Source organism: Balaenoptera ricei, chromosome 7, assembly GCF_028023285.1.
Source record: "Balaenoptera ricei isolate mBalRic1 chromosome 7, mBalRic1.hap2, whole genome shotgun sequence".
NCBI lineage: Eukaryota > Metazoa > Chordata > Mammalia > Artiodactyla > Balaenopteridae > Balaenoptera > Balaenoptera ricei.
The window spans coordinates 91,132,583-91,159,510 of NC_082645.1; the positions used below are offsets into that span (position 1 = coordinate 91,132,583).

At 37.4% G+C, this 26,928-nt stretch overlaps 1 protein-coding gene across 2 annotated transcripts in view; it reads left to right on the top strand.

The window, feature by feature from the left end:
- Positions 1-26,928, top strand: part of PARD3B (par-3 family cell polarity regulator beta) — a 1,037,929-nt gene that overhangs the window by 840,273 nt on the left and 170,728 nt on the right. For both annotated transcript variants that reach the window (XM_059928520.1, XM_059928522.1), the window contains exon 20: positions 7,931-8,233. In XM_059928520.1, the coding sequence (XP_059784503.1) occupies positions 7,931-8,233 (303 nt within the window). The remainder of the gene's footprint in view (positions 1-7,930; positions 8,234-26,928) is intronic.

Consider the following 26,928-nt stretch of genomic DNA (forward strand, 5'->3'; position numbering starts at 1 on the left):
TTTAGTAGGGGTGTCTCTTTGTGGTTTTAGTTTGCATTTCTCAGATGACTTATAATGCTGAGCACTTTTTCATTTGCTTATTGGGCATTTCTAGATCGTATTTTGTAATGTATCTGTAGAAGCCTTTTGCCCAGTTCTAATTGGGTCATTTTTCTTTCTATTATTGAGTTGCAATTATTTTTTTCAATATATTTGATACAAATCCTTTGTTAGATATGTGTGCTGCAAATATTTTCTCTCATTTGCCTGTCATTTTCTTGATTTGTTTTAATGAGAAGATTTTGATTTTAATGAAGTCGAATTTACCAGTTTTTTCTTTTATGGCTCATACTTTCTGTGTACTCTCTTGGCCTTCCCCAAGGCTGTGAAGATATTCTCTTTTATTTTATTCTAATAGCTTTATTGTGATAGCCTTCATGTTCAAGCCTATCTTGCATCTTGAATTGATTTTTGTTATGGTATAATGTAAGGCACAAGGTTCTTATTTCCCTTATGGATATCTAGTTTTTTCAGTACCACTTGTTAAAGAAATTGTCCTTTCTTGATAGAATTTTTTGGCATCTTTGTTGTAAATCACTTCACTGAATACGTATGAGTCTGTTACTGGACTCTGTTTTCTGTTCCATTCATTTATATGTCTAACCTTTGGCTTAATTACAGAAGCTTTATAGTAAGTCTTGAAGTTAGTAGTGTAAGTCTTCCAACTTTATTCTTATTTTGCTAAGTGTTTTGGTTATTCTTGGCCCTTTAACTTTCCAAATAAATTTTAAAATCACATAACTATGGAAAATAAGCCTGCTAGGAGTTTGGTTGGGATGACATTCAGCCTGTAGAACAATTTGGATGAATTGTCATCTTAATAATTGAGTTTTCTGATTCACAAACAAGATATAACTCTCCACTGATTTAGATCCTCTTTAATTTCTCTCATCAGTATTTTATTGTTTTCAGTGTCTTTTCTTAAATTTATCCTTAAGTTTGTAATAGTCTTTAATCCTATTTTAAACGGTATTGTTTTCTTGTCTGATTGCTCACTATTAGTATATAAAAACACAATTGATTTTTTTATATCCAACTTGTATCACACAAAATTAATAATAAAAGCTATAATTCAAGAAACTTCCCTGATATAAAATTTAAAAGTATATATAAAAGTACATACTGAAAGAGTTATCAAACCGAAATGACTTTTCTAGTAATATTATTAGACTTTAAAGAAAAGCAAATAAAATAATTTGACCAGATAAGCAAAAAGAACAAGTTATTTATAAGTAATTTATGACAAATAAAATTAGACGGTCATCCAACTTTTCATCAGCAACACTTTGTCATAGAAAATAGAGGATGGAGTCACATGTTTCAAATAGTCAAGGGAAAAAAGTGAGCCAATAATTTTATATCCAGGAAAACTGGCTTTCAAATATAAAGGGTATACTGTTGTCAACTTAAGCAACACTATCCCATGAGTTCTCCCTGAGGAGTCTAGAAATGACTACATGTTCATTGACATTAAGATTGTGGTCCTTATGAGTTACTTATAGAGCCAAGATTAAATGAGAGTTGAGTAGAAGTATAGTCTGTAGCAGCTATATGCTTCAACAATGTAAATAGAGTACAACTACAAAAATGGAGGGATGAGGGGAAGAGCTTATAAAAAGAGAAGTTTAATTCTTTTTAATAATCATACCAGTGGTACTATTGGTATTGTTATTTTGAAACTATTATATGTGTAATATAAAGCACGTCATAACCATGTGATACGTAGTTCCAGCATTTTCTGTGTCTTGAGAAACAGGATTCTTAATGTGGAGGAAAGGAGATACATATATAATATAGACGTGCTTGTGATGAAGAGGGAACACATGGAGACCTTCTGGGGTATCCCACAAAAGTCGAGTTCTTGACCTCAGTAATAGTTACAAATATGTTTGCTTTATACCAGTTCTTTAATCCATAGATTTGTTTTGTATGAATTTCTGTATCTTTCTTTCATTTTATAATAAATAGTTAAACAAACAAAAAAGTTGTAATAGGATTTTCCTCACCAAAAATTTTAATATTAGGCAAACTTACATTACATAAACCTAATAGAAGTTTGCCAATAACTTTTACTCAATGTGTTACTTTGGTGGCGGAGCTGTAGGTGGATAACTCGAACCAGTGTGTCCCACCACATCAGACTTACACCCCGGCGTTAAGTAAATCATGCATATCTGTGCCCATTTGCGTGTGTCCCTCTCTCTGACTGAGTGCCTCACACCACTTCCACATCTCTTCCCTGCTCCTGGAATAAGCTCCTTCAAAGCCCAGTTCATGTGGCACTGCCTTCATGATTCTTCCTCAAAACCCTTAAGCTGAATTGACTCTTACCCTTTGTACATGCAGTATCTTTGTTTTCCCAATGAATTGTTATTACTTGTTTATATCTCCTTGATAATGAACCAGGGACTTATAATTGTTCCTTTTCTCTTTCTGGTATACAGTACAATATCAGTAACTATGAGTGAATAAATCAATCAGCCAAAATTAGCAGAAAGAAAAACATGACACTCAAGGAGCTTGTAGGCTAGTTATGGAAGCAGAATATCCAGAAATGCATCAATAAAAGACTTTTATTTTGTTTTTTTTTTTTACAAAGTAGCATATAACAATTGCAGATTAATAGAGAATTTACTGGATACATAAGTAGGAGAGGAGGAGGAGAATTATTGAGGTCTATGAGGAGCTGTAAATGAGTGAGTTTAGCCTTCATTCTAGAGAGAACTAGAATTGAATAGTTGATTGGTAGAGAATGGGTACTCTAGGCCAAAGCAATTGATTTGGAAGGGACCAAATAAATGTTCAATGAATAGTAATTTGAAGAAAATTGTTATCATAACTGAGTTGATAATGGAGTCATAAGAAATCAGGTTTGGAAGACAAAGGATGCCCGCTGGTACCTGTTTAGTGTTTTGTTTTGTTTTGTTTTGTTCTGTTTCAATTTTGATTCACTACAACAGTTAGTAAGTAGTTGTAAGGGACTTTTAATATTTAAAAAAAATTTTTAAGTATCCTAAATATATATGATATAAAAATTCAAACAGTATACCTTCAATTCCACTCTCCAGAGGCAACCATTTTTGTGAATTTTTTGTGTATCCTTTCAGACATTTCCTATGCATATACAAAGATATGTACATATACATACAAATATTCACTAATATCTAGACCCATATGTATATCTTATTTCTTTTTAATATAGGAATAGCATGACCCTATTTTTAAATTGCACAATATTTAATTTCCCCTATAATGCACATATAGGCTGTATCTTATTTTTCACCATTATGATAACATGTAGTGTGCTTTTCTTTTTGATCATATCTGGGATCTTTTAGTTATAATAAAGAAATTTATTCCATTTTCATTTATTGTCATAACAGATAAATCTTATCATATTTTGTTACTCTCTTTTTTACTGCTTCCTCTGTTTTCTATTTTTTACTCTATGGTTGTGGTTTTGTTTTGTGTATTTCTCTTCTGCTGATAATTTGTTGTTTTACTGGGCTTTTTGTAATTGTATTTCATATACTATGACCCGTTTCCTGATTTATCAACTTTAAGCAGTAACTGTGGATGCCTGCTTTAAAAGGTGAGGAATGCTTTCTCCTAAATCACCTCCTTGTTAGCTTCTGATTTTCATAGTGATATTTTTATATTGTCAGAGTTTATAATATTTACACTTTTCTGTAATTATTCTTCCTACAAATGTTTAGCCTTCATTTTATATTTAAATGAATGTTTTGCTCAGCTCCACTCCTGTCATTCCCCAGCTTTGCTGGGCTGAATTCTTCGTTTAGATTCAATTCTTGGTTGGCTGCTATTCATTATTAAGTAGTTTTGCAAGATGGGTCAACAAGCATTATATTCTCTTGAGTTTGCAAATGTTTGAAAACGTTTTTCTTTTGTCTTTATTTATGTTTGAGGCCAGCCTGAATTTGCCTGGATTTTTAGATGACTTGATTTTTCTCTTGACACAATACTTAATGCTTACTACATGCAATAACCCCTAATATTTTCTCTTTTATTATATTTAATTTTCTAAACGCTTGTTATCACCCATTAAGTTAATTCCATGTTCTATGGTGTTTAATTTTTTTTTTTAGAAATCTGTACTAAAATATAGTATTAGATGACAGGGCATAGTGATCTAAGGTCACCAGCCACTTGAATTCCATGTGTTCTCTCAAAATATCTTCTTGCCTGGTCTGCTGGGTGCACTGCCCTGAGGGCTTGTTTTCTATGGCCTTCCATTTTGGGAGAGCACATCACCCTAACAAGAGATCAACCTGCTTAGTGAAGCCTCTTAAATGACTTAAGGTTTTATTTTGCTGGGTTCATGTTTATCTCTGCTCTGCTCATCCTGCACTGTCAGCTACAAAGCAGGTTCATGCTTCTTTTCTCTTCTCCTCATTTACCTCCATGAAGTTTCTTCAGGGTAGAAGGAAATTTCTCTCTCAGTGGAAATCAGTCTCTTCTAGCCCTGCCTCTCCTCCCTTCTGAGGTTGGAACCTCACAAAGATTTACCCTACAATCCCAATGTCCTACCCCTGTCTTCAAACTCTCTTTTTCTAAGTAAAAGTTTGTTGTCTGTAGTCCTCTGAACTCTTTCTCTTACTTTCAGTAAAATGCCTACCCTGCTAGAGACAAAGGTATATATCAGCTCTTGATACACTATCCCTTTTGGATTGAGTTCGAATTTCATTGCATGTTTTAAGATTATGGCTGTATTCTAATTATATTGTAGATGGAATTTTCTTCCCAATTTCTCAATTGTTCATTCATTTAGAGTTCAGGGAACAAAGTAGAATAACCATACTCTTACTCTATCATTTATCACAGTCTTCTGTTAGAGATCCTTGATCCGACAGAGATATGATATAAATGCTCTTTTGAGAAAGATTATTCTAATCACCTTTTAAGGTATAGATTAAAGTGGGATATGGTGACATGTCCAAAAAATCTTAGAATAATCTAGCCAGCACAGTCTAATAGAACCTGCTGCAGTGATGGAATTATTCTATATTTGCACTGTCCAATGTAGTAGTCCCTAGCTCATGTAGCTATTGAGTACTTGAAATGTGGTTTGTGAAACTGAGAAACTGAATTTTAAATTTTTTTAAATTGTAATTAATTCCAATTTAAATTTATATAGCATCATATGGTTAATGGCCACCATATTGGACAGTGCAGATCTAGGCAATATAAAGCCTGAACACTAAACTGTGGCTAAAGTAAATGGAAATAAAAGAGGCTATCCAAGAGGTATAATGGAAAAAAGAAATAACAATGTTTTTGTAGGGGAAGAGAGAGGGAGGAGATTTAAACAATTCAAAGGTAAGTGTGCTGGAGAGAATGAGGAAGCTGGTGGTACCATCCAATCAAAAGGGGATATTATCCAGGGCTATTTTGAAAAATAGATATTTTAACAGGTTGAGTTCCCAGTGGTAAGGAGACATCCACGTGGAAATGACTATATAAACAATTAGAATTCTCACACTGAATTGGAACAGAGGGAGGTCAGAACAACCAAAAAAAAATCTATTTCCTTGACATTTCTCTCTTGAGAGAGTCTTCTCTGCTTCCATACACCCCTTTTCAGAGATTGCCTTGTCCTCCCCCACGCAGAGAGATCCTGATATATGGCATAATAATGACGGTTCACAGAAATTACTATTTCACCTACTGAGTGATTAATATGAAATTAGTTACTGAAACACTCAGTGGCGCAGAGAGGAGAAATTTGATTTTGTTTTAGAAAGGAAAAATACAAGGTAAAATATTGCTTTGCATATATGGAGTAACTTTTCATCTGAGAATCTTTACATACTCAGCAAGCTTAATTAATGAGAAAACCTCTAAAAAAGAGAAATGATGAAATAAGGAACACAGATTCTAGTGTTCTATTTCTGTGATTTTTAAAAGTCAAGCTTGGTGATTTCCTCTTTCATTAATGCACAAGTGTAGCCCCGTGTGGCAGCCATGAGATGTTCATCTTTCTGCTGAGTGATTTCTCTAGAAGGCATCCCACTTAGGAGGAATAGTAACCACACAAAATCCCGCCCCCTAACTTTATTGATGTCCTGTGCTCTATTTGCAATGGAAATCCATCCATATCATCACAGTGCAGCAAGCATCCTCCAATAATCCAGTCGGCATCGTCCCTGGAACGATTGTTTTGTTGCAGAATGGAGCAGGTTATCTTCTTCATCAAAAATTATTCAAAACAAACATCCATGAATCTGGAACTAACATGCATTGAAAGAGGACAGGCAGAGCCTCTTAACGGGTACCCTACTGTGTAATCTTCCTTTCATCTTCATTCAAAATCCCTTGGAGATTCAAGCTCCCCTTTGCACAGAATATAAATTCTTCTCATTACTTATGTGTAGGGTACATGATTTGACCTAGTCAAAAGAGATATGCAATAATGTATCCTGGCATTTATTTTCATCTGTTGTGACTTGAAGATACTGTTTTTTTGGTCCTATACCTTCTTCTTCATCTTTTTATTTTTCCTTCCTCCTCTCTACTCAAAGGGGAAAAAAAGCCATTCTGCCAAAAGGGAAAAGACCTTGAAAAATCATGGCTTTTACAGATTTTTACAAAGAGTTTGATGTTCTGTAAAATAAAACTAGCTGCCATGTGCAAAAATAGCTGTTTTTATTTGAAGAGGAAAAGATACTGAGAGAATTCAGTTTCTGTTTTTTCACTCATCCAGGCCTTCGATATACATTTCCAGGCATATATAGATCTTTCACTTCTAGCCCACGGTCCTCTCATATTCTCTGAGCCTAGTTCTTCAGATTTATCCCCATCCTTTCTTGAGTCTTTCTTTCACCACCTGAGCCAGCATCGTCTTATTTTTCTCCTCCTGTACACAATGTACCTTGTTTGCCCGGTGATGTGAAGTTACATTCTTTCCTCATTAGTGGAGAACACCTCCTGACACCATCGAGTCACCATCGTCCAATAAGATGCCACAGTGACCTTTCCATTTTAACATGTAACTGGGAATTTAGGAGATCTGGCCTAACACTTTCCAGACTAAATGAAAAATTCTCAAATTCAGTTGGATTTGGAATCCACCTAAGTATATTTTTCTGCTCCCATTCCCAGTAGTCTACACAGTAAGTACACTAATTAGCAGTAGCATTTTGTAATATCACTAAAGGCTTTAGAGCTGTGGAGTTCTGCCAGTAATGGTGTTTAATTCACTTATATGCGCCAATTCGTCTCTGTCAGGAGCCTATTAATTTCTTCACTATTTTACTCTGTCTATAGCCCCTGTATAATGAAACACAATGATCCCCATTTGTGTAACCAAAAAACTTAGAGTCTCTCATAAATTATCTCTGATCCCACTGCTTTTAGTGACCAGAAAGCCTCTGTATTTCTTTTTCATATTTAAATCAATTTTTGCAAGCTCTTTTCTTTAGAAGAATACACTAGAACTCAAAGTCACCAAATGATAAAATCACAGACAAAGTATAAGATCCTGATGGGCTCTTTAACATGCATCCCTGTCCCAAGTCAGACTTCTTTAATATTACATCAAAGATGGCCTATTCCCATGAGCACAGCCCATTTATAGGGAGGAAATGTTACTGAAAATCAGCCTCTGACTCTGCAATCAGCCCAGTCATCAGTGGGCAGGATGTTAAAATACCTATAGCATTGCTATAAAAGTAAAGACCCTGTAACAAATAAAGGTCAGAGATATAAAATTAATCCTGTGGAATCTGCTGTTGGCATTTCTGCGTGGTGTGATCTTGAGTATCCAGGAAAGTGACAGTTAAGTGACTGACTAGGAGGAATTAACATAGATTCAGGAGAGTCTCTCAATGTATCAGCATATAAACTCACATACATCTTGTTCTGCATTTTTCAGGATTGGGGCAAAACATCAGGAGCTAAGGGAAAAGCAAGCAAGAGGTCTTATTGATTATGCTGCTGGTGCAATTGGATCACTGCATGATATGGACGATGATGAAATGGACCCCAACTATGCCAGAGTAAACCACTTCCGGGAACCATGTGCATCAGCAAATGTCTATAGGTCTCCATCTCCCCCTCGGACTGGACCACTGGGGTACCCTCGGGATGGCCGTCCACTGTCTCCAGAGAGAGACCACTTAGAGGGTCTCTATGCCAAGGTCATCAAGCCATACCATCCACCAGTGCCAGTTGACAGGTAATATAACTTATTGAAAGATGAATGTAGTTTTAATTCAGTAAGTTTCAAATCATCTCTACTGCTGAAGCAGATAAAACTATATCCTTCAATCTATTAAAACTGAAATGACATAGTACCCTTGACAAGTGCTATGCTTTGACCTACCCGTAAGGTATCAGCCATCAAAAATAAAACAATTGACAGTTCTAAGGTGGCATGAATGAATCGTAGTAGTTGAGTTCATGAGGCAACAGGGAGCAATTTTTGAAGGAATATTGTAACAGAGAACTAGTGATAAAACTCTGAAGGAACATTGTCCTTTCTCCTAAGAGCCCTACTATATAAGACTTATTCAAGAAGATGGCATGACACTTGGAGGTGAAGAGTCAGAGAAGAGAGTGGTGACTTCTAAGTGGGTGTGATTATAGATAGCCTCAGAATTGCAGAAGACTTTGCAAAGATTGGGATTTTCTACTGAAGGCATATGTGATCCTGCATAGATATTCATGGGTGATCAGAGGTAGAAAGGAGATAATCTTGGCAATAGGAGTTTGATGAAGTAGAGAAAGGTAAGAGGTGACAAGGCCAAGGATCTTTAGGTTTTGCAGCTGAGGAAAGAGATAATAGGACCATCTGTCAGTACAATTGAAGTAGGTAGGGAAGAAGATGATTCCAACCCCACCTCCTGCCAAAAGCAAAATGCCTTATCCCTTGAAAGGCTGGTATAAGAGAGTGTTAGTCAATATATATTGTTAGGTGACCCTTGGAATTACACACAGAAGGAATGAGTTGACTGACCTTGGTTTAATCTGCTGTAACTTGAAGTCTGGAGGGAGGAGGTGAGGGGGGAAGGGTGGCAGGCACAAAGAGCTCTCATTCCAGATGAAAAAAAGACTTGTTTTCCAGATTCCTTTTGGTCCTGACAACCACCTACTCCCAATTAGTAACCAGCGTTTGTGTGATAGCGTGATATATCGTATATGTTTACCGTTTACATTTCCCCAGCTGGGTGATATTATGCACTTTCAATTAGGTTGGGGAGAGGAAGGAAAATCATGGCGTTTTTATGCAGACTGTGAAGTGCAGCTTCACAAGACTGATTACCTTTCAGAGCCTTTCCAATAACCAAGTGGGAAGGAAGGAGCAATTTTTAATCCTTACTGTCAAGCCTCCAGGTTGATAGTATTAAAGAAAGATGGTCAAGTTTTTCTTTGGGATAAAATGAAAATATAAATTCCTGTGACTGTGTGAGACAGCCATAACAAAACTGTTAATTCAGAGGACTGATTAAAAGCTGGCCTTTTTCTCCCAAGCCTTTATAAAGGGTTGAATTTTTATCACGTAAATAATGATACCAGGCATGAGTCTCTTCTGGCCCAGAAGACAGCCAATCTTCCCTTCTCTAAATCAGATAGGTCTTCATAGTAAACCCCTTGGCAAGTGCCCTCTGCTAGAATCCCAGTGCAGAACTGTTTCTAGAAACCTCCAAAGCCAATATTTCCGATTCTAATTCCATGAAAATAAATAATAAGCATTCTGTTTAAAAATGTCCACTACTCAAATGCATGTGGAGAATTCTGTGTTAAGCCACACTGAACAGGTTTTCTTACTTCTTTCTTCTTATCCCCAATGGCTAATGTGCATTGAAAGTCTCTAAGAGGAGCATACAACAGTCAATGCTATCACTCCCCAATTTTCTGTCACCTAAGGCTTATTTTTTTTTGTCAAACATTATGATTGTTCTTTGGAACACTAGAAGACTCTATCCTGAAGCTAATTTTCACCCACATAGATTTGACCTGGACAGAAATTTCTTAGGATAATTGTAACTGTAGCCACTATAGAATGATATCAGGGAAAAAAAAATGTTATTTACTGCCCAGCCCAGACATGTATAAGCAATATTCTTTCCTTTGGCTCTGACCTCTTTGTATTAATAAATGATCTAAAGTTCCTTCAGTGGAGTTTTAGACAGTTGTCATATTTTTGGATAACAGATCAAAGTGTAACTCTTTATACTCAAAATTATCTTTATTCTGCTCTTATCTTTTTTTAAAATTTTATTATTATTATTATTTTTTAACATCTTTATTGGAGTATAATTGCTTTACAATGGTGTGTTAGTTTCTGCTTTATAACAAAGTGAATCAGTTATACATATACATATGTTCCCATATCTCTTCCCTCTTGCATCTCCCTCCCTCCCTCCCTCCCTATCCCACCCCTCTAGGTGGTCACAAAGCACCGAGCTGATCTCCCTCTGCTCTTATCTTTAATCGTATTTAAAAATTGTCTTAAGCAGTTTTTGTCTTGGCACATAATAAGCCTTCAATAATGTTAGCTATCATCGTCATCATCATCATCATCATCATCATTATCATTACTGGTTTTTATCAGTGAGGTTCTGAACTTTCCAACATGCCTGGGTCCAGGTGAGTCTAAGCGAGTTGCTGTGGCAGCATCCCGAACAGTGCCCATAAGCAGGAACTCTGAGCTCTAACCCTACCTTATTTACAGTTAGAGGCCTGTCATTCTTTCAGTCATCTGTACAGACTTTGACTCACTCAGTAAGTGTTCATTTGGCACCTACTGTGTTCTAGCCTCTGTTGTAAGCTCTAGGGATGATACAAAGATGACTCTGATATGGTCCCATTCCAGAGGAAGTCATATTCTAGGGAGGAGGGAATCAACACATGTAAAAATAGATAATTGCAATTTAATGTAAACAGAAGAAAAAGAAGCTTTTCTTTTCTAACTCTGCTGCTCACAAAAGGTCTCCAAAAGGAAATGATATTTGAACTGGCTCTGGAAGGATTCATAAGAACTGACCAGATACAGTAGAAAAATTGTTTTCCTTACAGACTAATTAGCATGCACAGGGGTGAAGTGGCCGGAAAGAGCATGGCACATTAGGAAAGCTCAGAAGCACCCAGAACATGGAGAGTGGATGGGAAGGAAAGTGAGAGGAGATGAGGCTGGAAAGCAGATTGGAGCCAAACTGTGAATGAATAGGTTCCATCCTATACTCACCCTTATTAATTGGTAGTAGCTGTCTGCAAATCTGTGTTAAGAAGGGTTCTGATCAGGGTCCCAGAGGTTGGGGATGAAAGGAGAGATGAACGGGTGAAATACAAAGAATTCCTAGGGCAGTGAAAATACTCTGTATGATATTATAAAGATGGATACATGTCATTATACATTTGTCTAAACTCATAGAATGTACAACACCAAGAGTGAACCATAATGTAAACTACAGACTTTGGGTAATAATGATGTGTCAGTGCAGGTTCACAGTTTTAGCAAATGTACCACCCTGGCAGGGCATGTTATTAAGGAGGGAGGCTATGCATGTGTGGGTGCAGAGGGTATATGAGAAATCTCTGTACCTTCCCCTCAATTCTGCTGTGAACTTAAAACTGCTCTAAAAAAATAAAATCTTAATTAAAAAAGAAAGAAAGAAAGAAAGGAAGGAAAGAAAGAAAGAAAGAAAGAAAGAAAGAAAGAAAGAAAGAAAGAAAGAAAGAAAGAAAGAAGGGTTCTGAAGTTATGCTTGAATAGTTGTGTCTGCCCTGGGCTCCAGAAGGATGAGCAGTAGTGTGTGTGCAGTGGGTGATCCTGTGCACAATGGGAGCCACCAAAATGCCGTAATTAGGTAATGAACTGATAGATCTGTATTTGGGGAGAATAGCTCTGCCAGCTTGATGGCAGACAAAAAGGAAGATGGTTAGATGGTGAGATAAATTAAGATATGATTAGAGTAGTGAAGGATGGCAAGGGCCTGGGATAAGAGAGTGGCACTGGAGACAGGAGAAAATAAGAAAGAGCCAAAAACCTTAGCTTAAAACTAGGAGAAAGATGTTTAGCAGAGACCACAGAGGTAAGATTTTCAAATGCTTCAGAGAGGTCATTAGAATGAGGACTAAAAAGAGGATTTGGGATGTGGCCACTAAGAGGTTATTATTTAATTTAGAGAGAACAGTGTCAATAGCCAGACAGGAGGAGAGGGAAAATTACAATAAGAGAGTTGATTAGGAAGTGAGAACTGAGTGAGCATGGTGGTAAAGAGAGAGAAGAGTAGTTGTAAGATGGGAAGGCTTGCAACCTTGAAATTCTTTACATGACAGTATTTCAGAGCTAACAAGAGAATTCAGAGACCATCCACAATAGCCTTCTCTTATTATCATTGCAGAAACTGAGGCCCAGAGAAACTGGGTAACTTGCCCAAGATAGCACAGCATGGAGTCAAGACTTTATTTATTTAGTGTCTACTAAGTGTCAGGACCTGAGTTCAGTACTGGGTCCATCAGGAAACAAGGAGGAAGACGGGGACCTTCTTCTCCATATGGAGCTTGCTGTCCACTGGATGCTACAAATGTAAACATGCAATGAGAACACAGTGTGAAAAGTGCTCCTGTAAGGGAAGCATGGGGTGACTGCTGAGTTTGGGGTTGCTGGCTTGGAGGCACAGGGAACAGTGTGGGCGAAAGCCAGGAGGTGAGAGGAAGCACGCTGTGTTAGAGGAACCAGAGGAAACACGATAAAATAGAAAATAGAAACCGGAGTGAGAGGAGTAATGACGAGAGATAAGACACGAGGGTCAGAGAGCTGGGCAAAAGGCAGATGACAGAGCCTGGTGGGCCTCCGTGAGGAGTCTGGACCCCATCCTGAGAGGTAGGACAGGGCTCACAGAGGGTTGAACTGTGAGACTTAGTCCTGGAATTAAACCCCGCCTAGGCAGTTGACCCTCACCTCCTCATCTGCAAAAGGAAGGTTATATTGACAGCCTCACATGTAGTGATGCTTAAGTACGATTTTACTTTTTGCATTTTGGGGGTATCTATATAAAGTATACCTCTATTTGTTCATATATCTCTGTGTCCAAGGAACATGTCATATTGTGTGGTTCACAGAGGCTTCTGAATAGGGGCAGCTTCTGCCTCTTACCTCCCTGCTTCTCAAGGGTTGACCCTGAATGCTCAGCCCTTCTGAGAAACACTTGGCTTATAAAGGATTCATCTTTGCAAGATGGTGGTTAAAAAAATCCCTACCACCATGACGGATTCAAAAGACTGCATTTGCCCGGGACTGTTTCTCCCAGGATTTGAACAGAGCATGGGTTAAGTCCCGTCCCCAAAGCCTGGCAACTACTTAGGGTTTATAATGCATTAGGCTCCCTCCGCAATGCCAGCATTTAAAGGCTCCTACAGTATATGACCATTACAGCTTTATGTCTGGGTGAGGATACAGTAGTCCCAAGTAGGGGCAATGGAAAGTGTGTGTGGCCCTTGACGCAGTTGAGGTTCTGCGTTACTCCACGGGGTTATCTGAAATTCTTTACTAGAGTTAGCCAGATGTGTTGAACCACGCACCCCATTAGTGAAAATGCTTTTGGGTGTTAACTCCCCAAAATATGTGTATTTGTTTCTAAGTGATACTCACTTATTTACCTTACTAATATATGCATTGTAGAATACACACCAAATATAGAAATTAATAAAAAAATGAGATTTTGTTTTAAACATAAGTAATAGTTCTAATGTGTTCTTCCTCCTCTCAAACGGGGTGCACACAGCTCATTTTGGAGATGATTGGTCTCAAGTTCAGGCTCCATGGGGATAGGGACCTTGCCTGCTTTGGCTCACCATTATCTCTACAATTCCCAGAACAGTCTACACTCAATGAATAATTTTTGCCCCAAGTAACATTTACCATAGATCGTGGATCAACCTACCTGGACACAGAATCTAAACCTCATTATTAGCCCTTCAGATATTTGAAGTGGCTGCTATGACCACCTTCATTAACAAACATTTATTGAACTCCAACATGAGGCAGGCTCTGTGCTCAGAGCTGGCTTTACAAGGATGAAGAAAACAAATACATAACCTTGAGAAGTATAATCATTTCTTCAGTAGAAACTCCTCTAGCTATCTTAGCCATGTCTTATTTATAATCCACATCTTTAGCCTTCTTGGTAGCTGTATTCTGAGTACACTCAAGTCTACTGAGTTTATGACTGCCCTCTGTAGAGCGTGCCATGCAGAACTGGATTCTGTGTTTCAGATATGGTCAGAAAAGCACAGAAATCGATGGGACTCTTGCATCCTTTGGTCTTAATTCTTTACACTTGTTAATGTGGCCTAATTAACAAGGCAACTAATCAGCTGTCATTGTTGGCTCACATTGCACCAACTTAAATATGTGCTTGTTAGGTTTGGCCAATTGTTATAGCCAATAAAGATATTTTAAAGTATTGATTTTTGTCCTCCAATATATTAGCTATCCTTCCTAGCTTTATACCATCCTCATATTTAATCATTGTGGACTCGTATATGGTATTGATAAGATCATTGGTCAATGTCAAGTACAATCCCTGCAACTCATCACTCGAGACCTCCATCAATCGATACTCCTTCAGATGTTAAGTTAGCTATTAATCCAGCCTACTGTTTATCTGGTGTGCATTTTCGGTCCATCCATGAACGTCGTGGAAGACTGTTAAAAACCATAACTCATTAGATGTCCCTAAGCTTGTCATCAGAACTAACGTTATCTTCCTACCATGTTACTTGAATGTCCATTTGGTTCAGAGTTGGGCTGAACAGTTGTCCACAGAATGGACTAGCCAAATTTCTAGGGGCCTCAGAAGAGCTGTCAATAGCAACAGTGTGTTCAGTCAGACCCTGTTTGGCTGTAAACAATAGAAAACCCAACTGATATACTTGTCTCAACCTTCAAGGAAAGTAGGTGGCCCTGGCCCTCATAAAGTGGCCTCTTTTCATTTCTTTTCCTCTACTTTCCCCCAGCGGCTAGGCCTTTTTCTCATGTTGCCTCATGATTCTCAGATGGCTACTGCAGCTCCAGACTTTGTGTCCACTCTCCAAGAAGAAAGTAGGAAAAAAGTGCAAATGGCCAATGAAATGTGCCAGTCAAGTTCATCTCTTTGAAAAGATTTCCCAGGAGACCCCAACAACTTCTCATTGGCAAAACCTGTAAGTCTCCTGTAGTTACAAGACGGTACTGAGAAATAGTGTTTCATCTTTCCAGTAAGTAAAGACAAGGGAGAAAGGAGTTCTAATGGCTTTTAGGGAATCACTCCATGGAATCCACCACAGATTACCTCTAGATGATATCTCTTCTTTTGTTTTTTAATTCCATTTCATAATGCAAAAATTATAGATGGATGCTACAATGTATTGATGTTCAATATATTGTTGTGGGAGGCAATTCTTATTATGTAGACCCTCTTTTATAGCTAAGACCCAAATATTTCAGTCTGAATAACTTCTAATATCACTGAAGTAAAGCAAGTGGGGAACATGTATTCTTAGTTTTCTGGAAAACTGAAAACATACTGAAAAAGTATGTTTGGGGGAAATTCAAAGATAAGGATGATGAAGGATAAGAAAAGTGTTAACAGGAAAGCTTCATGGCCAGCTGTGAACATCTCTTGTGCTCCTGGGGCAATGCGGGATCATTGATGTCTCTTTCCCAAACAGTTGCTTGATTTCAGAGGTCTAATATTTCAGTGAGTCACAGCTTTGTCATGCACGGTTCATGCCTCTGTTGGTGTTTATCCCCAATCTCTTTCTCTAGTGATTTTTCCTGTTAATTTTACTTTCATTTAACAGCTTTTTTGCTCTCACTTCTGATTCACAACTTTGTGAGGCTGTGTGTAGGGATTTGAACAGTGAATACAGTAGATTACTTGGAGATGTGTCTTTTAGTTTCTACAAACAGAGCCAAAGTACTCTTGGTTCAGTTTGGGAATCCCAGTGATAAATGCCATATCCATAGAGAGTTAAAATTCATCAGTTGAACAAAGCAATCAGATTTTTTTTCTTAGAACATATTACCATCAATTTTTAAGTGACTTTTAAAGAATAATGAGAAATCTCTTAATGAAAGAATCTCTATGACCAGATAAGTGCTAATAGTAACTGATATACCATTAACTCTACTTTCCTCCATCCCCTCTCTTTAAAACTTGATGTTCTCATTAGCTTTTTTTTCCATCTTCTGAGACCCCTACTCTTGGGACTCTACTAGACTTATGTTTGCCTAAGTTGAGAGTTTCCAGGGGTGACAAATGTAGACACCCTTCTCCTTTATTATGCATGAGCTAGGCAAGGATGTTTGGCACTCAGTGACCATCCATTTCCAAGACCTCCACCCCTATGCCATCCCCAGTCACTGGTAGTAAGTGAGCACATTTGAGGAATGCTTGCCAAAGAATTACTCTGATTTCTTAAAGCTGTCATCTAAGCACTGACTTGACTGTTTTTCAAACAAATGTCCTGATCCTGAGGATATATTCATCTAACTTACCCTGTTTACTAAGAGAGGTAGGAGGGAATACACAGAATTATTTAGACATCATAGATAGCACAGAACAGAACCAAATACAGAGTCTTCTGCCCTCTAGGGGGATGCAGCTGATATATTGGAATAGTAATGGTGATATGCTATGAGAAGGTTAAGCCAAAGAAGCTATAGGAGCACAAGAGAAGGGCACTGAATGCAGATCTGGGTGGCCAAAGAAGACCTCCTTGGAATCTATATTGTGACCTAAAGAACAAGTAGAAATTAATCAGGCAGGCAGAAGAGCATGACAAAGGCCCAAAGAGAAAACATGGTACACTTAGAGAACTGCATATATCAGAAGAGCTAGAGTGTGGTATGTAAATTGGGGCCAGCTAGAGGAAAAAGATGAAGGTGAACACAGGCCATATTGTTAAAGGCCATATAATCTGAGATAAAGCATTTAGACTCAAGAGCAACAAGGAACCCTTGACACGGAGGTAGCTTGTTCAGATTTATGCTTCGGAAAGTAACAGAAATTCTGTAGAGTAGGTATCTATTTCACAAGTGTGAAACTAGCAGCTCAGAGAAATTAAGAAACTTACCTATAGTAACATAGGTAATAACGTTGGCAGAGCCAGGATCCCAGCCCAGGTCTGAGTCCAAAATCCATGCATGTGCTTCCAGCTATGCTAGGGATTTTCAAACTGCAGGCTGTAACCTTGAAATCCATTTAGTGGGATCAACCAACATTTTTTTTAAGAAAATAGGATTGACAAGAATAGAAAAGATCATTGCATAGATTGTAATAAGTGTAAGAATTATTTCATTATTTCTTTAAATTATATATGTATGTAAAATGTATATACATATATGCATATGTATACAGAGTATACAGGGTATGTGAGTGAATACTGGGATATGATGCAAAATGCATTTATCACTGTAGATTGCAGTTTACAATGTTGGAATCCACTAAATGTGCAAAGAGCATGCATGTTGCTCCTCACCTGCCAGACACCCTGCCCTCCCTCTCTCCCTCATTCATTCATTCATTCATTCATTCATTCCATTAAAAAATATTAGATGTCTGTTAGGTGCAAAGCATCCTACTCAAAGCTATAGAGGTACAAAGAAGTATCAGAAGCCTTAGGCTTTGACCTACTTCTCTGTAGTGGTGCTAGATTTGTGTTGATCTACCACACTTACTCCAAGCCTCTTGTGACCTGAGGTTTGCATTACTCTATTAGGTGAAGCCACATACCTTTTCATTACACAATCTTTGCTGATACTAGAGACAGATTCCAAAGTACCCTCTTCATAATTTCTGTATTTAATGCAATGTGTAATCAAGAATAAGCCATTGTTAGGTCAGTTGCTTTCCTGTGTTTATCCTTTCAAACAATAAATAATCAGTGGGATGAGAAAGGGCAGTAAAAGATAGTTTTAATGTCAGTACTCATAAGTGTCCAACATCTTAAAGAGATGTTTTAATATTTATACACTGCAGAATACTCTCCCCTCTGGAGAGGTGACTGGGAATTGATATGAACCCAGACAGAAATAGAGTTCAAGAGCCATTGTTTTGCACAGACTTTCAATCAAGGCTGAGTAGCACTCTGGATTCCCTCAAACTTGGCTATTACTCAGCCTCTGGCTTTCCTCTGAGCACAAGGCTAGGAGGGATATTCGCTTCAGTGCAGACACAGTGGATTTTCTATGTCAAGGTCAGTAGCTGGACTGGGCGCAAGCCATGCCCATCCTTAGAGCAAAGCCTGGCTGGGTATCCTTATACAACTCCTTCTTATTTTCTTTCTGGCTTAGTATCCTCATCTATAAAATGAGCATAATCGTAGTACCTACCTAAGACTGTTGTTACAAGAATTTAACTGAGTTTATGCATGAAAACAAACAAACAAAAAAACCAGCATCCAGCAGTTAATAAGCACCATTAAAGTTTAAGCTAATATTATATATGCTGTTATCTGGGCATTTACACCATTCTGCAATTAAGAGTACTATTAATCTCCTAGGAGTGAATTAAAGTTGGGTGGAGAGTTCCAAAATGTTCTTACTTCTCCATTTAGTAAATTTTTTTTCAGTTTGGATGAACAGTTCTTGCCAACATGACCTCATGTATTTTTGTTTGCTTCTTTCATAACCATATACTTATAGTTATTATCTATAGCCATGTTTATACATAATTATAATTACTTCTTAACTCTTTATTTTGAACTTTTTATAAAGTCACAGGAAGTTGAAATATAGTGTAGAGAAATCTCTTGTACACTTCACCCAGTTTTCTCCAGTGGCTGCATCTTACATAATTATAATACAATATGAAAATCAAGAATTTGATTTTGGTACAATGTGTGTGTAGTTCTATGCCATTTTATCACACATTTAACCACTTCTGCAATCAAGATGGGGAACTAATTCATCAACACAAAGCTATCCTTCCTGCTACCCCTTTACAGGTATACACCCTCTTCCTTCCACCATCCCCAACCCCTGGCAATCATTAATCTGTTTCACATCTCTATAATTCTGTCACTTCTAGAATACTGCATAAATGGAATCACATAAATGGGGAAGTTTGTGACATTTTGAGATTGGCTTTTTTCACACAATATAATGCCCTTGTGATCCATCTGAGTTGTTGTGGGTATCAGTAGTTCATTCCTTTTATTGCTGAGTAGTAGTCTGTGGTATGGACGTACCACAATTAGTTTAATCATTCACCTATTGAGGGACATTTTAGTTATTTCCAGCTTGGTAACAGAGCTGCTATGAATAGTCACCAATAGATTTTTGTGTGAACATTAAGTTTTATTTCTTTCTTTCCTATCTGTAAGTTTCTAACTTTATTTCCTTATCCTGTCTTATTACAATAGCTAGAACTTCCAGTTCTATGTTGAACAGCAATCACAAGAGTGAACTCCTTGACTTGTTCCTGACCTTAGGGGGAAAGCATTCAGTCTTTCAACATTAAGTATCATGTTAGCTTGGTTTTTTGTAGATGTCTTTATCAAGTTGAGGAAGTTCTCCTTAATTTTTAGTTTTCTGAGTTTTTTTTTTTTTTAATCATAAATGGGTATTGAGTTTTGCCTAATGTTTTTCTGTTTCAATTGATATGATCTTGTGATTTTCTTCTCTAGCATGTTAATATGTTGGATTACATTTATTACTTTTCAACAACAGAACCACCTTGCCTCCTGGAGTAAAACGCATTTGGTCATGGTATATAATTCTTTTCACATATTACTGAATTTTATTTGCTAAAATTTCTGTACGAATTTTTGCATCTATATTCATGAGGGATATTGGTCTGTAGTTTTGGAGTGTTTTTGTACTCTCCTTGGGTTTGGTATCAGGGTAATACTGGCTTCATTGAATGGGTAGGAAAGTGTTACCTCCTTTTCTTTTTCTGGAAGAAATTGTATAGAAATGATGTTAATTCTTCTTTAAACATTTGGTAGAATTCTCCAGAAAAACCATCTGGGCCTAGAGATTTTGGGGAGGTGTTTTTTTGTTTGTTTGTTTGTTTTTTAAATATTTATTTATGTTTGGCTGTGTTGGGTCTTCGTTCCTGTGGGAGGACTCCCTCTAGCTGCGGCGAGCAGGGGCCACTCCCCATTGCGGTGCGCGGGCCTCCCACTATCGCGGCCCCGCCCCCCCCCCCCCCCCCCAGCTGCGGAGCACAGGCTCCAGACGCGCAGGCTTAGCAGCTGTGGTTCACGGGTCTAGTTGCTCCACGGCATGTGGGATCCTCGCAGACCAGGGCTCGAACCCACGTCCCCTGCACTGGCAGGCAGACTCTCAATCACTGTGCCACCAGGGAAGCCCTTGGGGAGGTTTGTAATGAGGAGTTCAGTGTCCTTAATAATTATAAGGCTGTTCAAATTATATTATGTGAGTTTTTATAATTTTTACTTTTCTAGGAGTTGGTCTGTTTCATCTACGTTGTCAAATTTATGTGTATGGAGTTGTTTATAGTATTCTTTTATTATTCTATTGGTGGTATATTCCCTTACTGAACTATGGAGTCTAGTAACATCCTCTGTTTCACTCCTGATTTTAGTAATTTGTTTCTTTTCTCTTTTTTCTTTGTCAGTCTCATTGGAGGTTTGTTAATTTTACTGATCTTTTTTAAGAACCAGCTATTTTATTTTATTAATTTTCTCTATTAATTTTCTGTTTCAAATTTCACTGATTTATGTTCTTCATTATATCCATTTTTCTGCTTACTTTTTTTTGTTTTCTTTTTTCTCTTTTCCCTAATTTTTTGCAGTGGGATCTTAGATTACTTATTTGAGACTTTTTTTCTTTTCTAGTGCAAGCATTTAATGCTATAAAATTCCCTCTCAGCACTGCTTTAGCTGTATCTTATAAATTTTGATATATTGCATTTTCATTCTCATTCAGTTCATTGTATTTTTTTTATTTCCCTTGAGACTTTCTCTTTGACCCATGGATTATTTAGAAGTGCATTGTTTAGTTTCCAACTGTTAGGAGACTTTCCTATTATCTTTCTGTTCTTGATTTCTACTTTTACTCCATGTGATCAGAGAACAAACTCTGTAGATTTTTTACTTTCTGTTTTAAAGTTAAAATATCCTCATGTGATTGTGGATTTATCTACTTCTTCTTTTAGTCTTCTCAATTTTTGCTTTATGCACTTTGAAGTTTGTTATCAGATGCATGCAAATTTAGGATTGTCATATATTCGTGAAGGATTGACCCATATATTATTATGACTCATATCATTTTATTTCTAGTAATTACTACTGCTTTAAAGTCTACTTTGTCTGATATTGATAAAGTTATATCACCTTTCTCTTGCTCAGTTTTTGCTTAGTATATCTTTTTCATTCTTTTACTTTCAATATTTCTGGATCCTTATATTTAAAGTGTGTCTTTTGTAAGAGGCATATAGTTAGCTTTGGTTTTGTTTTCATATCCAGTCAGGTAATATCTGTATTTTAATTGTAGTATTTATGGTGCTTACATTTAATGATTCTGCATATATAATTTGATTTAAGTTTCTATTTCACTCTTCATTTTCTACTTGTTCCACCTATTCTATGTTTATTCTTCTCTGTTTTCTTGCCTTTTTCAAGATCATTAATCAAGCATTTTGTGTGATTCAGTTTTTCCCTTGAGTCTGAGTTTGTTATACATTTTTATTTATTTATTTATTTAATTTATTTATTTTTGGCTACATTGGGTCTTCATTGCTGCATGCAGGCTTTCTCTAGTGGTGAGCAGGAGCTACTCTTCATTGCAGTGCGCGGGCTTCTCATTGCAGTAGCTTCTCTTGTTGCAGAGCACGGGCTCTAGGCGTTCGGGCTTCAGCAGTTGTGGCACATGGGCTCAGTAGCGGCTCGTGGGCTCTAGAGTGCATGCTCAGTAGTTGTGGCACACGGGCTTAGTTGCTCTGTTGCATGTGGGGTCTTCCCAGACCAGGGCTTGAACCCGTGTCCCCTACACTGGCAGGTGGATTCTTAACCACTGTGCCACCAGGGAAGCCCTTTTATACATTCTTTCACTCTTCTTTTATTACCTTCAGTACTCAAGAGATGATAACACGCATTCTTGATTTATTGTAGTGTAAGATAAATTAGTACTTTTATCATTTCTTGAACAATGTATGGACGTTGGAACACTTTAACCACATTTAGCCCACCTACTTTCTAGGCTATGCTTTCATGTATTTTAAATCTACATATCTTTTGAACTCTGCAATACAATGTAATTATTATTTTATATGATAACTATTCATTTATTTTAACTATTTTTATTTCTCCTTGTTTCTCTCTGAATATCTTTGCTTCCATCCTGGGATATTATTCCTTTTTCCCTTTATAACTTACTATGGTATTTCTTGTAATGTGGCAAAGCCTCTCAGTTTTTGTTTGTTTTAAAATATTTTTATTTCATATTCATTTTTAAGGATAGTTTCTTTGGGTATGTAGTTATCAGGGTTTTTTTTGTTTGTTTGCCTGTTAACGTTTTAAAGGTATCATTCCAGTATTTCTGGCTTCCAATGTTTTCATCGAAGTCTGTTGTCAGACTGCTGTTACTCCTTTGAAAATGATGTATTTTTTGTCTTTGATTTATTTAAAAGTTTTCTGTCTTTGGTTTTTCAGCAGTTTTACGATGGGGTGTGTGTGTGTGTGTGTGTGTGTGTGCGTGCATGTGTATGTGTGTGTGGTGTTGTGTTTAAACAGGGTTAGGATTTGTAGAGCTTCCTAAATCTGTGATTTAATGTCCTTCATCAATTTGGAAAATACTCAGCTGTTGTCTCTTTAAATATTGTTTCTGTTCCATTTTCTTGCTCTCTTTTTTCCTTCTGAGACTCCAAAGACACAAAAATAGTAGACCATTCTGTACATGTACATGTTCCTTGCTGTCTGTTCTGTGCTTCTGTTTTGCTTGCTTATTTGTTTTTCTCTACGTTTCAGTCTGGTTATTTTTGAACACCGTGTCTTCCAGTTTAATAGTCTTGCCTTTTGCTCTATCGAAAGTTCTATTAATCCCATCTGTTGAGTTCTTAATTTTAGTTATTGTAATTTTCAGGTTTAGAGTGTCCATTTGTTTGTTTTACCCCAAGATCCTACTGTTCTGATGAAATTCTCCATCTTATCATCTTTTTTCTTGACTTTATTAATTACAGTTTTTTTCAGAACCATGTCTAATAATGTAAATATCTGGATTAGCTGTGGGTTGATCTGTACTGTTTTATTTTCAGTCATTTGGTCTTATCTCCTGGTATGCATTGATTGAATGCTAGACATAGCACTTGAAAAATTGTAGAAATAATCTCCGGTTGATGTTATCTTTCTCCAGAGAGGATTTTTTTTTGCTTTCTGGCAGGCAGTGAGAGTAGGGGCATATTGCCTTAATCCAGTCTTGGAATTAGGTGTCTGGAAGCTGGATTTTAGTTGTTTTAACTGTAGTCTGTTTGTAGTTTGTTCTTACCCTGGGGGTGTAGCCTTTCTGTGATCCTAACTAGAAATCTTGGTTGTTTACCAGGCCCTTATTCCTTAGCAGACATAAACTCTAATTTCTATTTTCCCAACCCTATGGGAGTGTCAGATTTTCTGACAAGTCTCTTAGCCACTAAACTGTGCTCACATTTTAGCACTTGATTCTGTGCTACTTATGAATTAGCAAATGACTTGCAGAGAATAGTGCCACAGAATATTGGGCTTAATTCAATGTGCTTACCTGCTTTTCAGAATCAGTCTTAGCCCCTCAGTTTCTGGCTGCTTTGGGAGTTCTCCAATGCCATCAAGCAGTTTTTTTGTTTTGTTTTGTTTTTTCCCTAATTGGTTCAGCTTCTCTGGTTCTTCTTATGAAAATGAGACTACGACAAGCTATTCCATCACTACCAAAAACAGAACTTTCTTTTTATTGATGTTGGTGTTGATAATGTTCATGGTTATTTATGGTTAATAGACGTTGTTAGAAGAATAAAAAAACTAAGATGTATGATAGCCACATGTATAGGGTCTGGTACATAGTAAGCACTCATAAATGGTTTGACATTTGAATCTAAATATATACTGATTTTGAAAAATTGTAGAAGAGATTTGTCATTAGCATTCAGTTTTTTTCGTGTTGTTCTTTCTTGTGGAGGCCCCAGAGAACAGCATCACTGTCGTGCTCTTGAGTGTTGGTCTCATGAACTTTACATCAGTAACATTTCTAAAGGCTACCTCTCCTTACCATGCTCTCACTCAGAGACCCTGTAGGCCATTGTCACCATTTCAGTGACCATGTTTAGCAAGTGGGAGGTAAGCTTGTTTCCTTCTCTTGCAGCTCATGCCTCAGTATTTTTCCATAGAGAACAACTAATCTGATGGTGCTCAACTTCAACCCTTTCTCTACTTAACTGTTTTCCTGTGTTCTGCCACAGCTTTCCACCCACTGCAGCTTTGTTCCAGGCTTTTTCTTCTGGCAGCGAGGCCAGTGTTGGTGAAAGCTGGCAAGTATCTTATGAATTGGTTTCTCTGTGCACTTATGTGAGTGAAAACTAAGAAATGCCAAGAAAAAGAAGCAGAACTAGATCTAAATGTTTCAGAAATTCAGGACATTGTAGTACCAAAAGGCTTGTACGTGCTTAATTCCAGTTTAAAGTCTGGAAACAGCTTTTATGAGTGTATGTAATTTCCAAGTCTTAAAACTAATTCACTGGAAAGCAAAACATGTAAAGCAGTAGACTTCAACAGTAATTTTTAGATCATATGAGTCTACATGCAGTTTTGAAGAGGCTCAGTCCATAGATTTCCTTTTGGGTCATTTTTTTCTTCTGAGAAGGAATTTCTCCAAACTTAGCTATATCAGATAGAATATGTCCAGAATCTACTTAGATGTGGGTTTTAGGATATAGAGGCATAATATATATGAGGATTTTCAAGACTAAGGCTGGTGATAGTGATGAAGATGGTGATGATAGCTAATAATAGTATTCATTGAACACTTAATATGTGCTCAGTATTGAGACATTTTACATGCATTGTATTGCCTCTTGAGAAGTATCTAACTATCCATTACCTCTCTTGAGATTATCATCTTTCTCCTAGTGTTCAATAGCATGGAATTTGAATTTGGGTGTAAATCCTAGATATAAGATCCTAACTCTACCACTCTGTGGTCCTTGGCCATAGTATGTAACATCTTTGAGCCTCTCTTTCTTCACCTCTAGGGTGACTGTGATGCCATGTCTCATAGGATTCTTGGATATTTGAAGAGTTAATGCATGTTAAACTCATAGCACAGTGGCTGTCTCGTTTTGAGTGCTAAGCAAATTTTGGCCATTATTTTTTTTCTCACTTTTTTTTTTTTACCACTATTGGTTAAGATACCCTTCCCTTCAGTAGATCAGTCAGGTGGAGAATGTAGTGAATAGAAATATATAAAAATAGGAGAAAGGGGGATTACAGGAACCACTGAGGATGTGTCCTGAAACAGCTTACCTTTCAGGCCAGGGCTTAGGAAACATGGTTCTTTTACACTTGTTTGAGTTTCATAAAATTTACTATTTAATGACTCCCCATTCCTTCAACCAATATTTATTAAGATTTGGTCATAGTTCTTACTATCATGGAACTTAAGATCTACTGGAGGAAATAAACATCAAATAATTGTAACTACTTCTTGAGTACTCCCAAGGAAAAGTACAAGGTGCTGTGAACATATTTGATGTTATGAAGAATTAACTGAGAAAGTGACATTTAAGTTGAGACTTGAAGGGTGAGTAGTTGTCGAAGTTTGGTGGGGGAAAAGGAATGAAGGGCATTTCAGACAGAAGAGCAACATAGGGGAAAGCCCTGATGTGGAAAAGAGCTTGGCATGTGTGAAGAAGTGAAAGAAGGTCCTCTTACCAACACCAGGCAGAGCACAAAGAACTGAGGCTTAATAATTGGATGAGTTAATCAGTCTGCATGGTACTTTCTTTCTCTTCATTGGACCAAGAGGTATGCCCTAGCACAGATCACAACATAGAAAAGGTGCTTCATTTTCTTCAGCATCACATCTCAGGGTACCCATCATTATTAGCCTATTCAGGGACATGCACCTCCTAGCTCCCAGAGATCTAACCCATTTCCCACCCCATCACTCACTCACAGGGCTATGAGATGCCTTATTAATCTGATAAATGTAAACTCCTGCAGTTAAAGATCAACTATTAATGGTCCGAGGTCGTGGTTCTCAAACTTGAGCTTGCAAAAGAATCACCTGAAAGGCTTGTTACACCACAGATCTGGGCTCCATCCCAGAGTTTCAGATTTAGTAGGTCTAGGATGGCACCCTAAAATTGACATTTCTAACAAGTTGCCTGGTGGTACTGATGCTGCTGGCCTGAGTTCTGTACTTGGTGAATCACTAATTTAAGGTGTCTTTCTTCTTTCAGCAGTTTAACAATCACCATTAGTTAACTCAAAGAAAAATACTCAGGGAGGGCCCAAAAGGGAAAATACTAAAATCAAAGCTACACATTGTAGGTAACTGCTGCATTTGCCTAATTGAACCATACCTTCTTATAGGCAAGACTTACCTTAAATATCTGTATTCCCAGTGCTTAGGACATCGTAGGTACCCAATACATGTTGATTAAATGAGTTGATTAGTGAAGGAATCACTGAATGGATCTGTTTCAGTGGCTTTTATACATTATTCTTTGGAAAGTTCTCATGATTCCTTTCAGTCTGAAAGGCCTTCTTGGAGAATAAATTATTGTCATTCCGTTGGAATACAACCTCAGAAACTGAGGAGTCAAGATATGCTTGTATTTTAAGTGCTTACTTGGATTAAAAACTGAATTGCTAGCAGGATTACAAAATGCCAAGTTCGCTGAGACTCAGATTGTTTACGTGCACGTTTGGTTCTAAATTCTTTCGTCAATC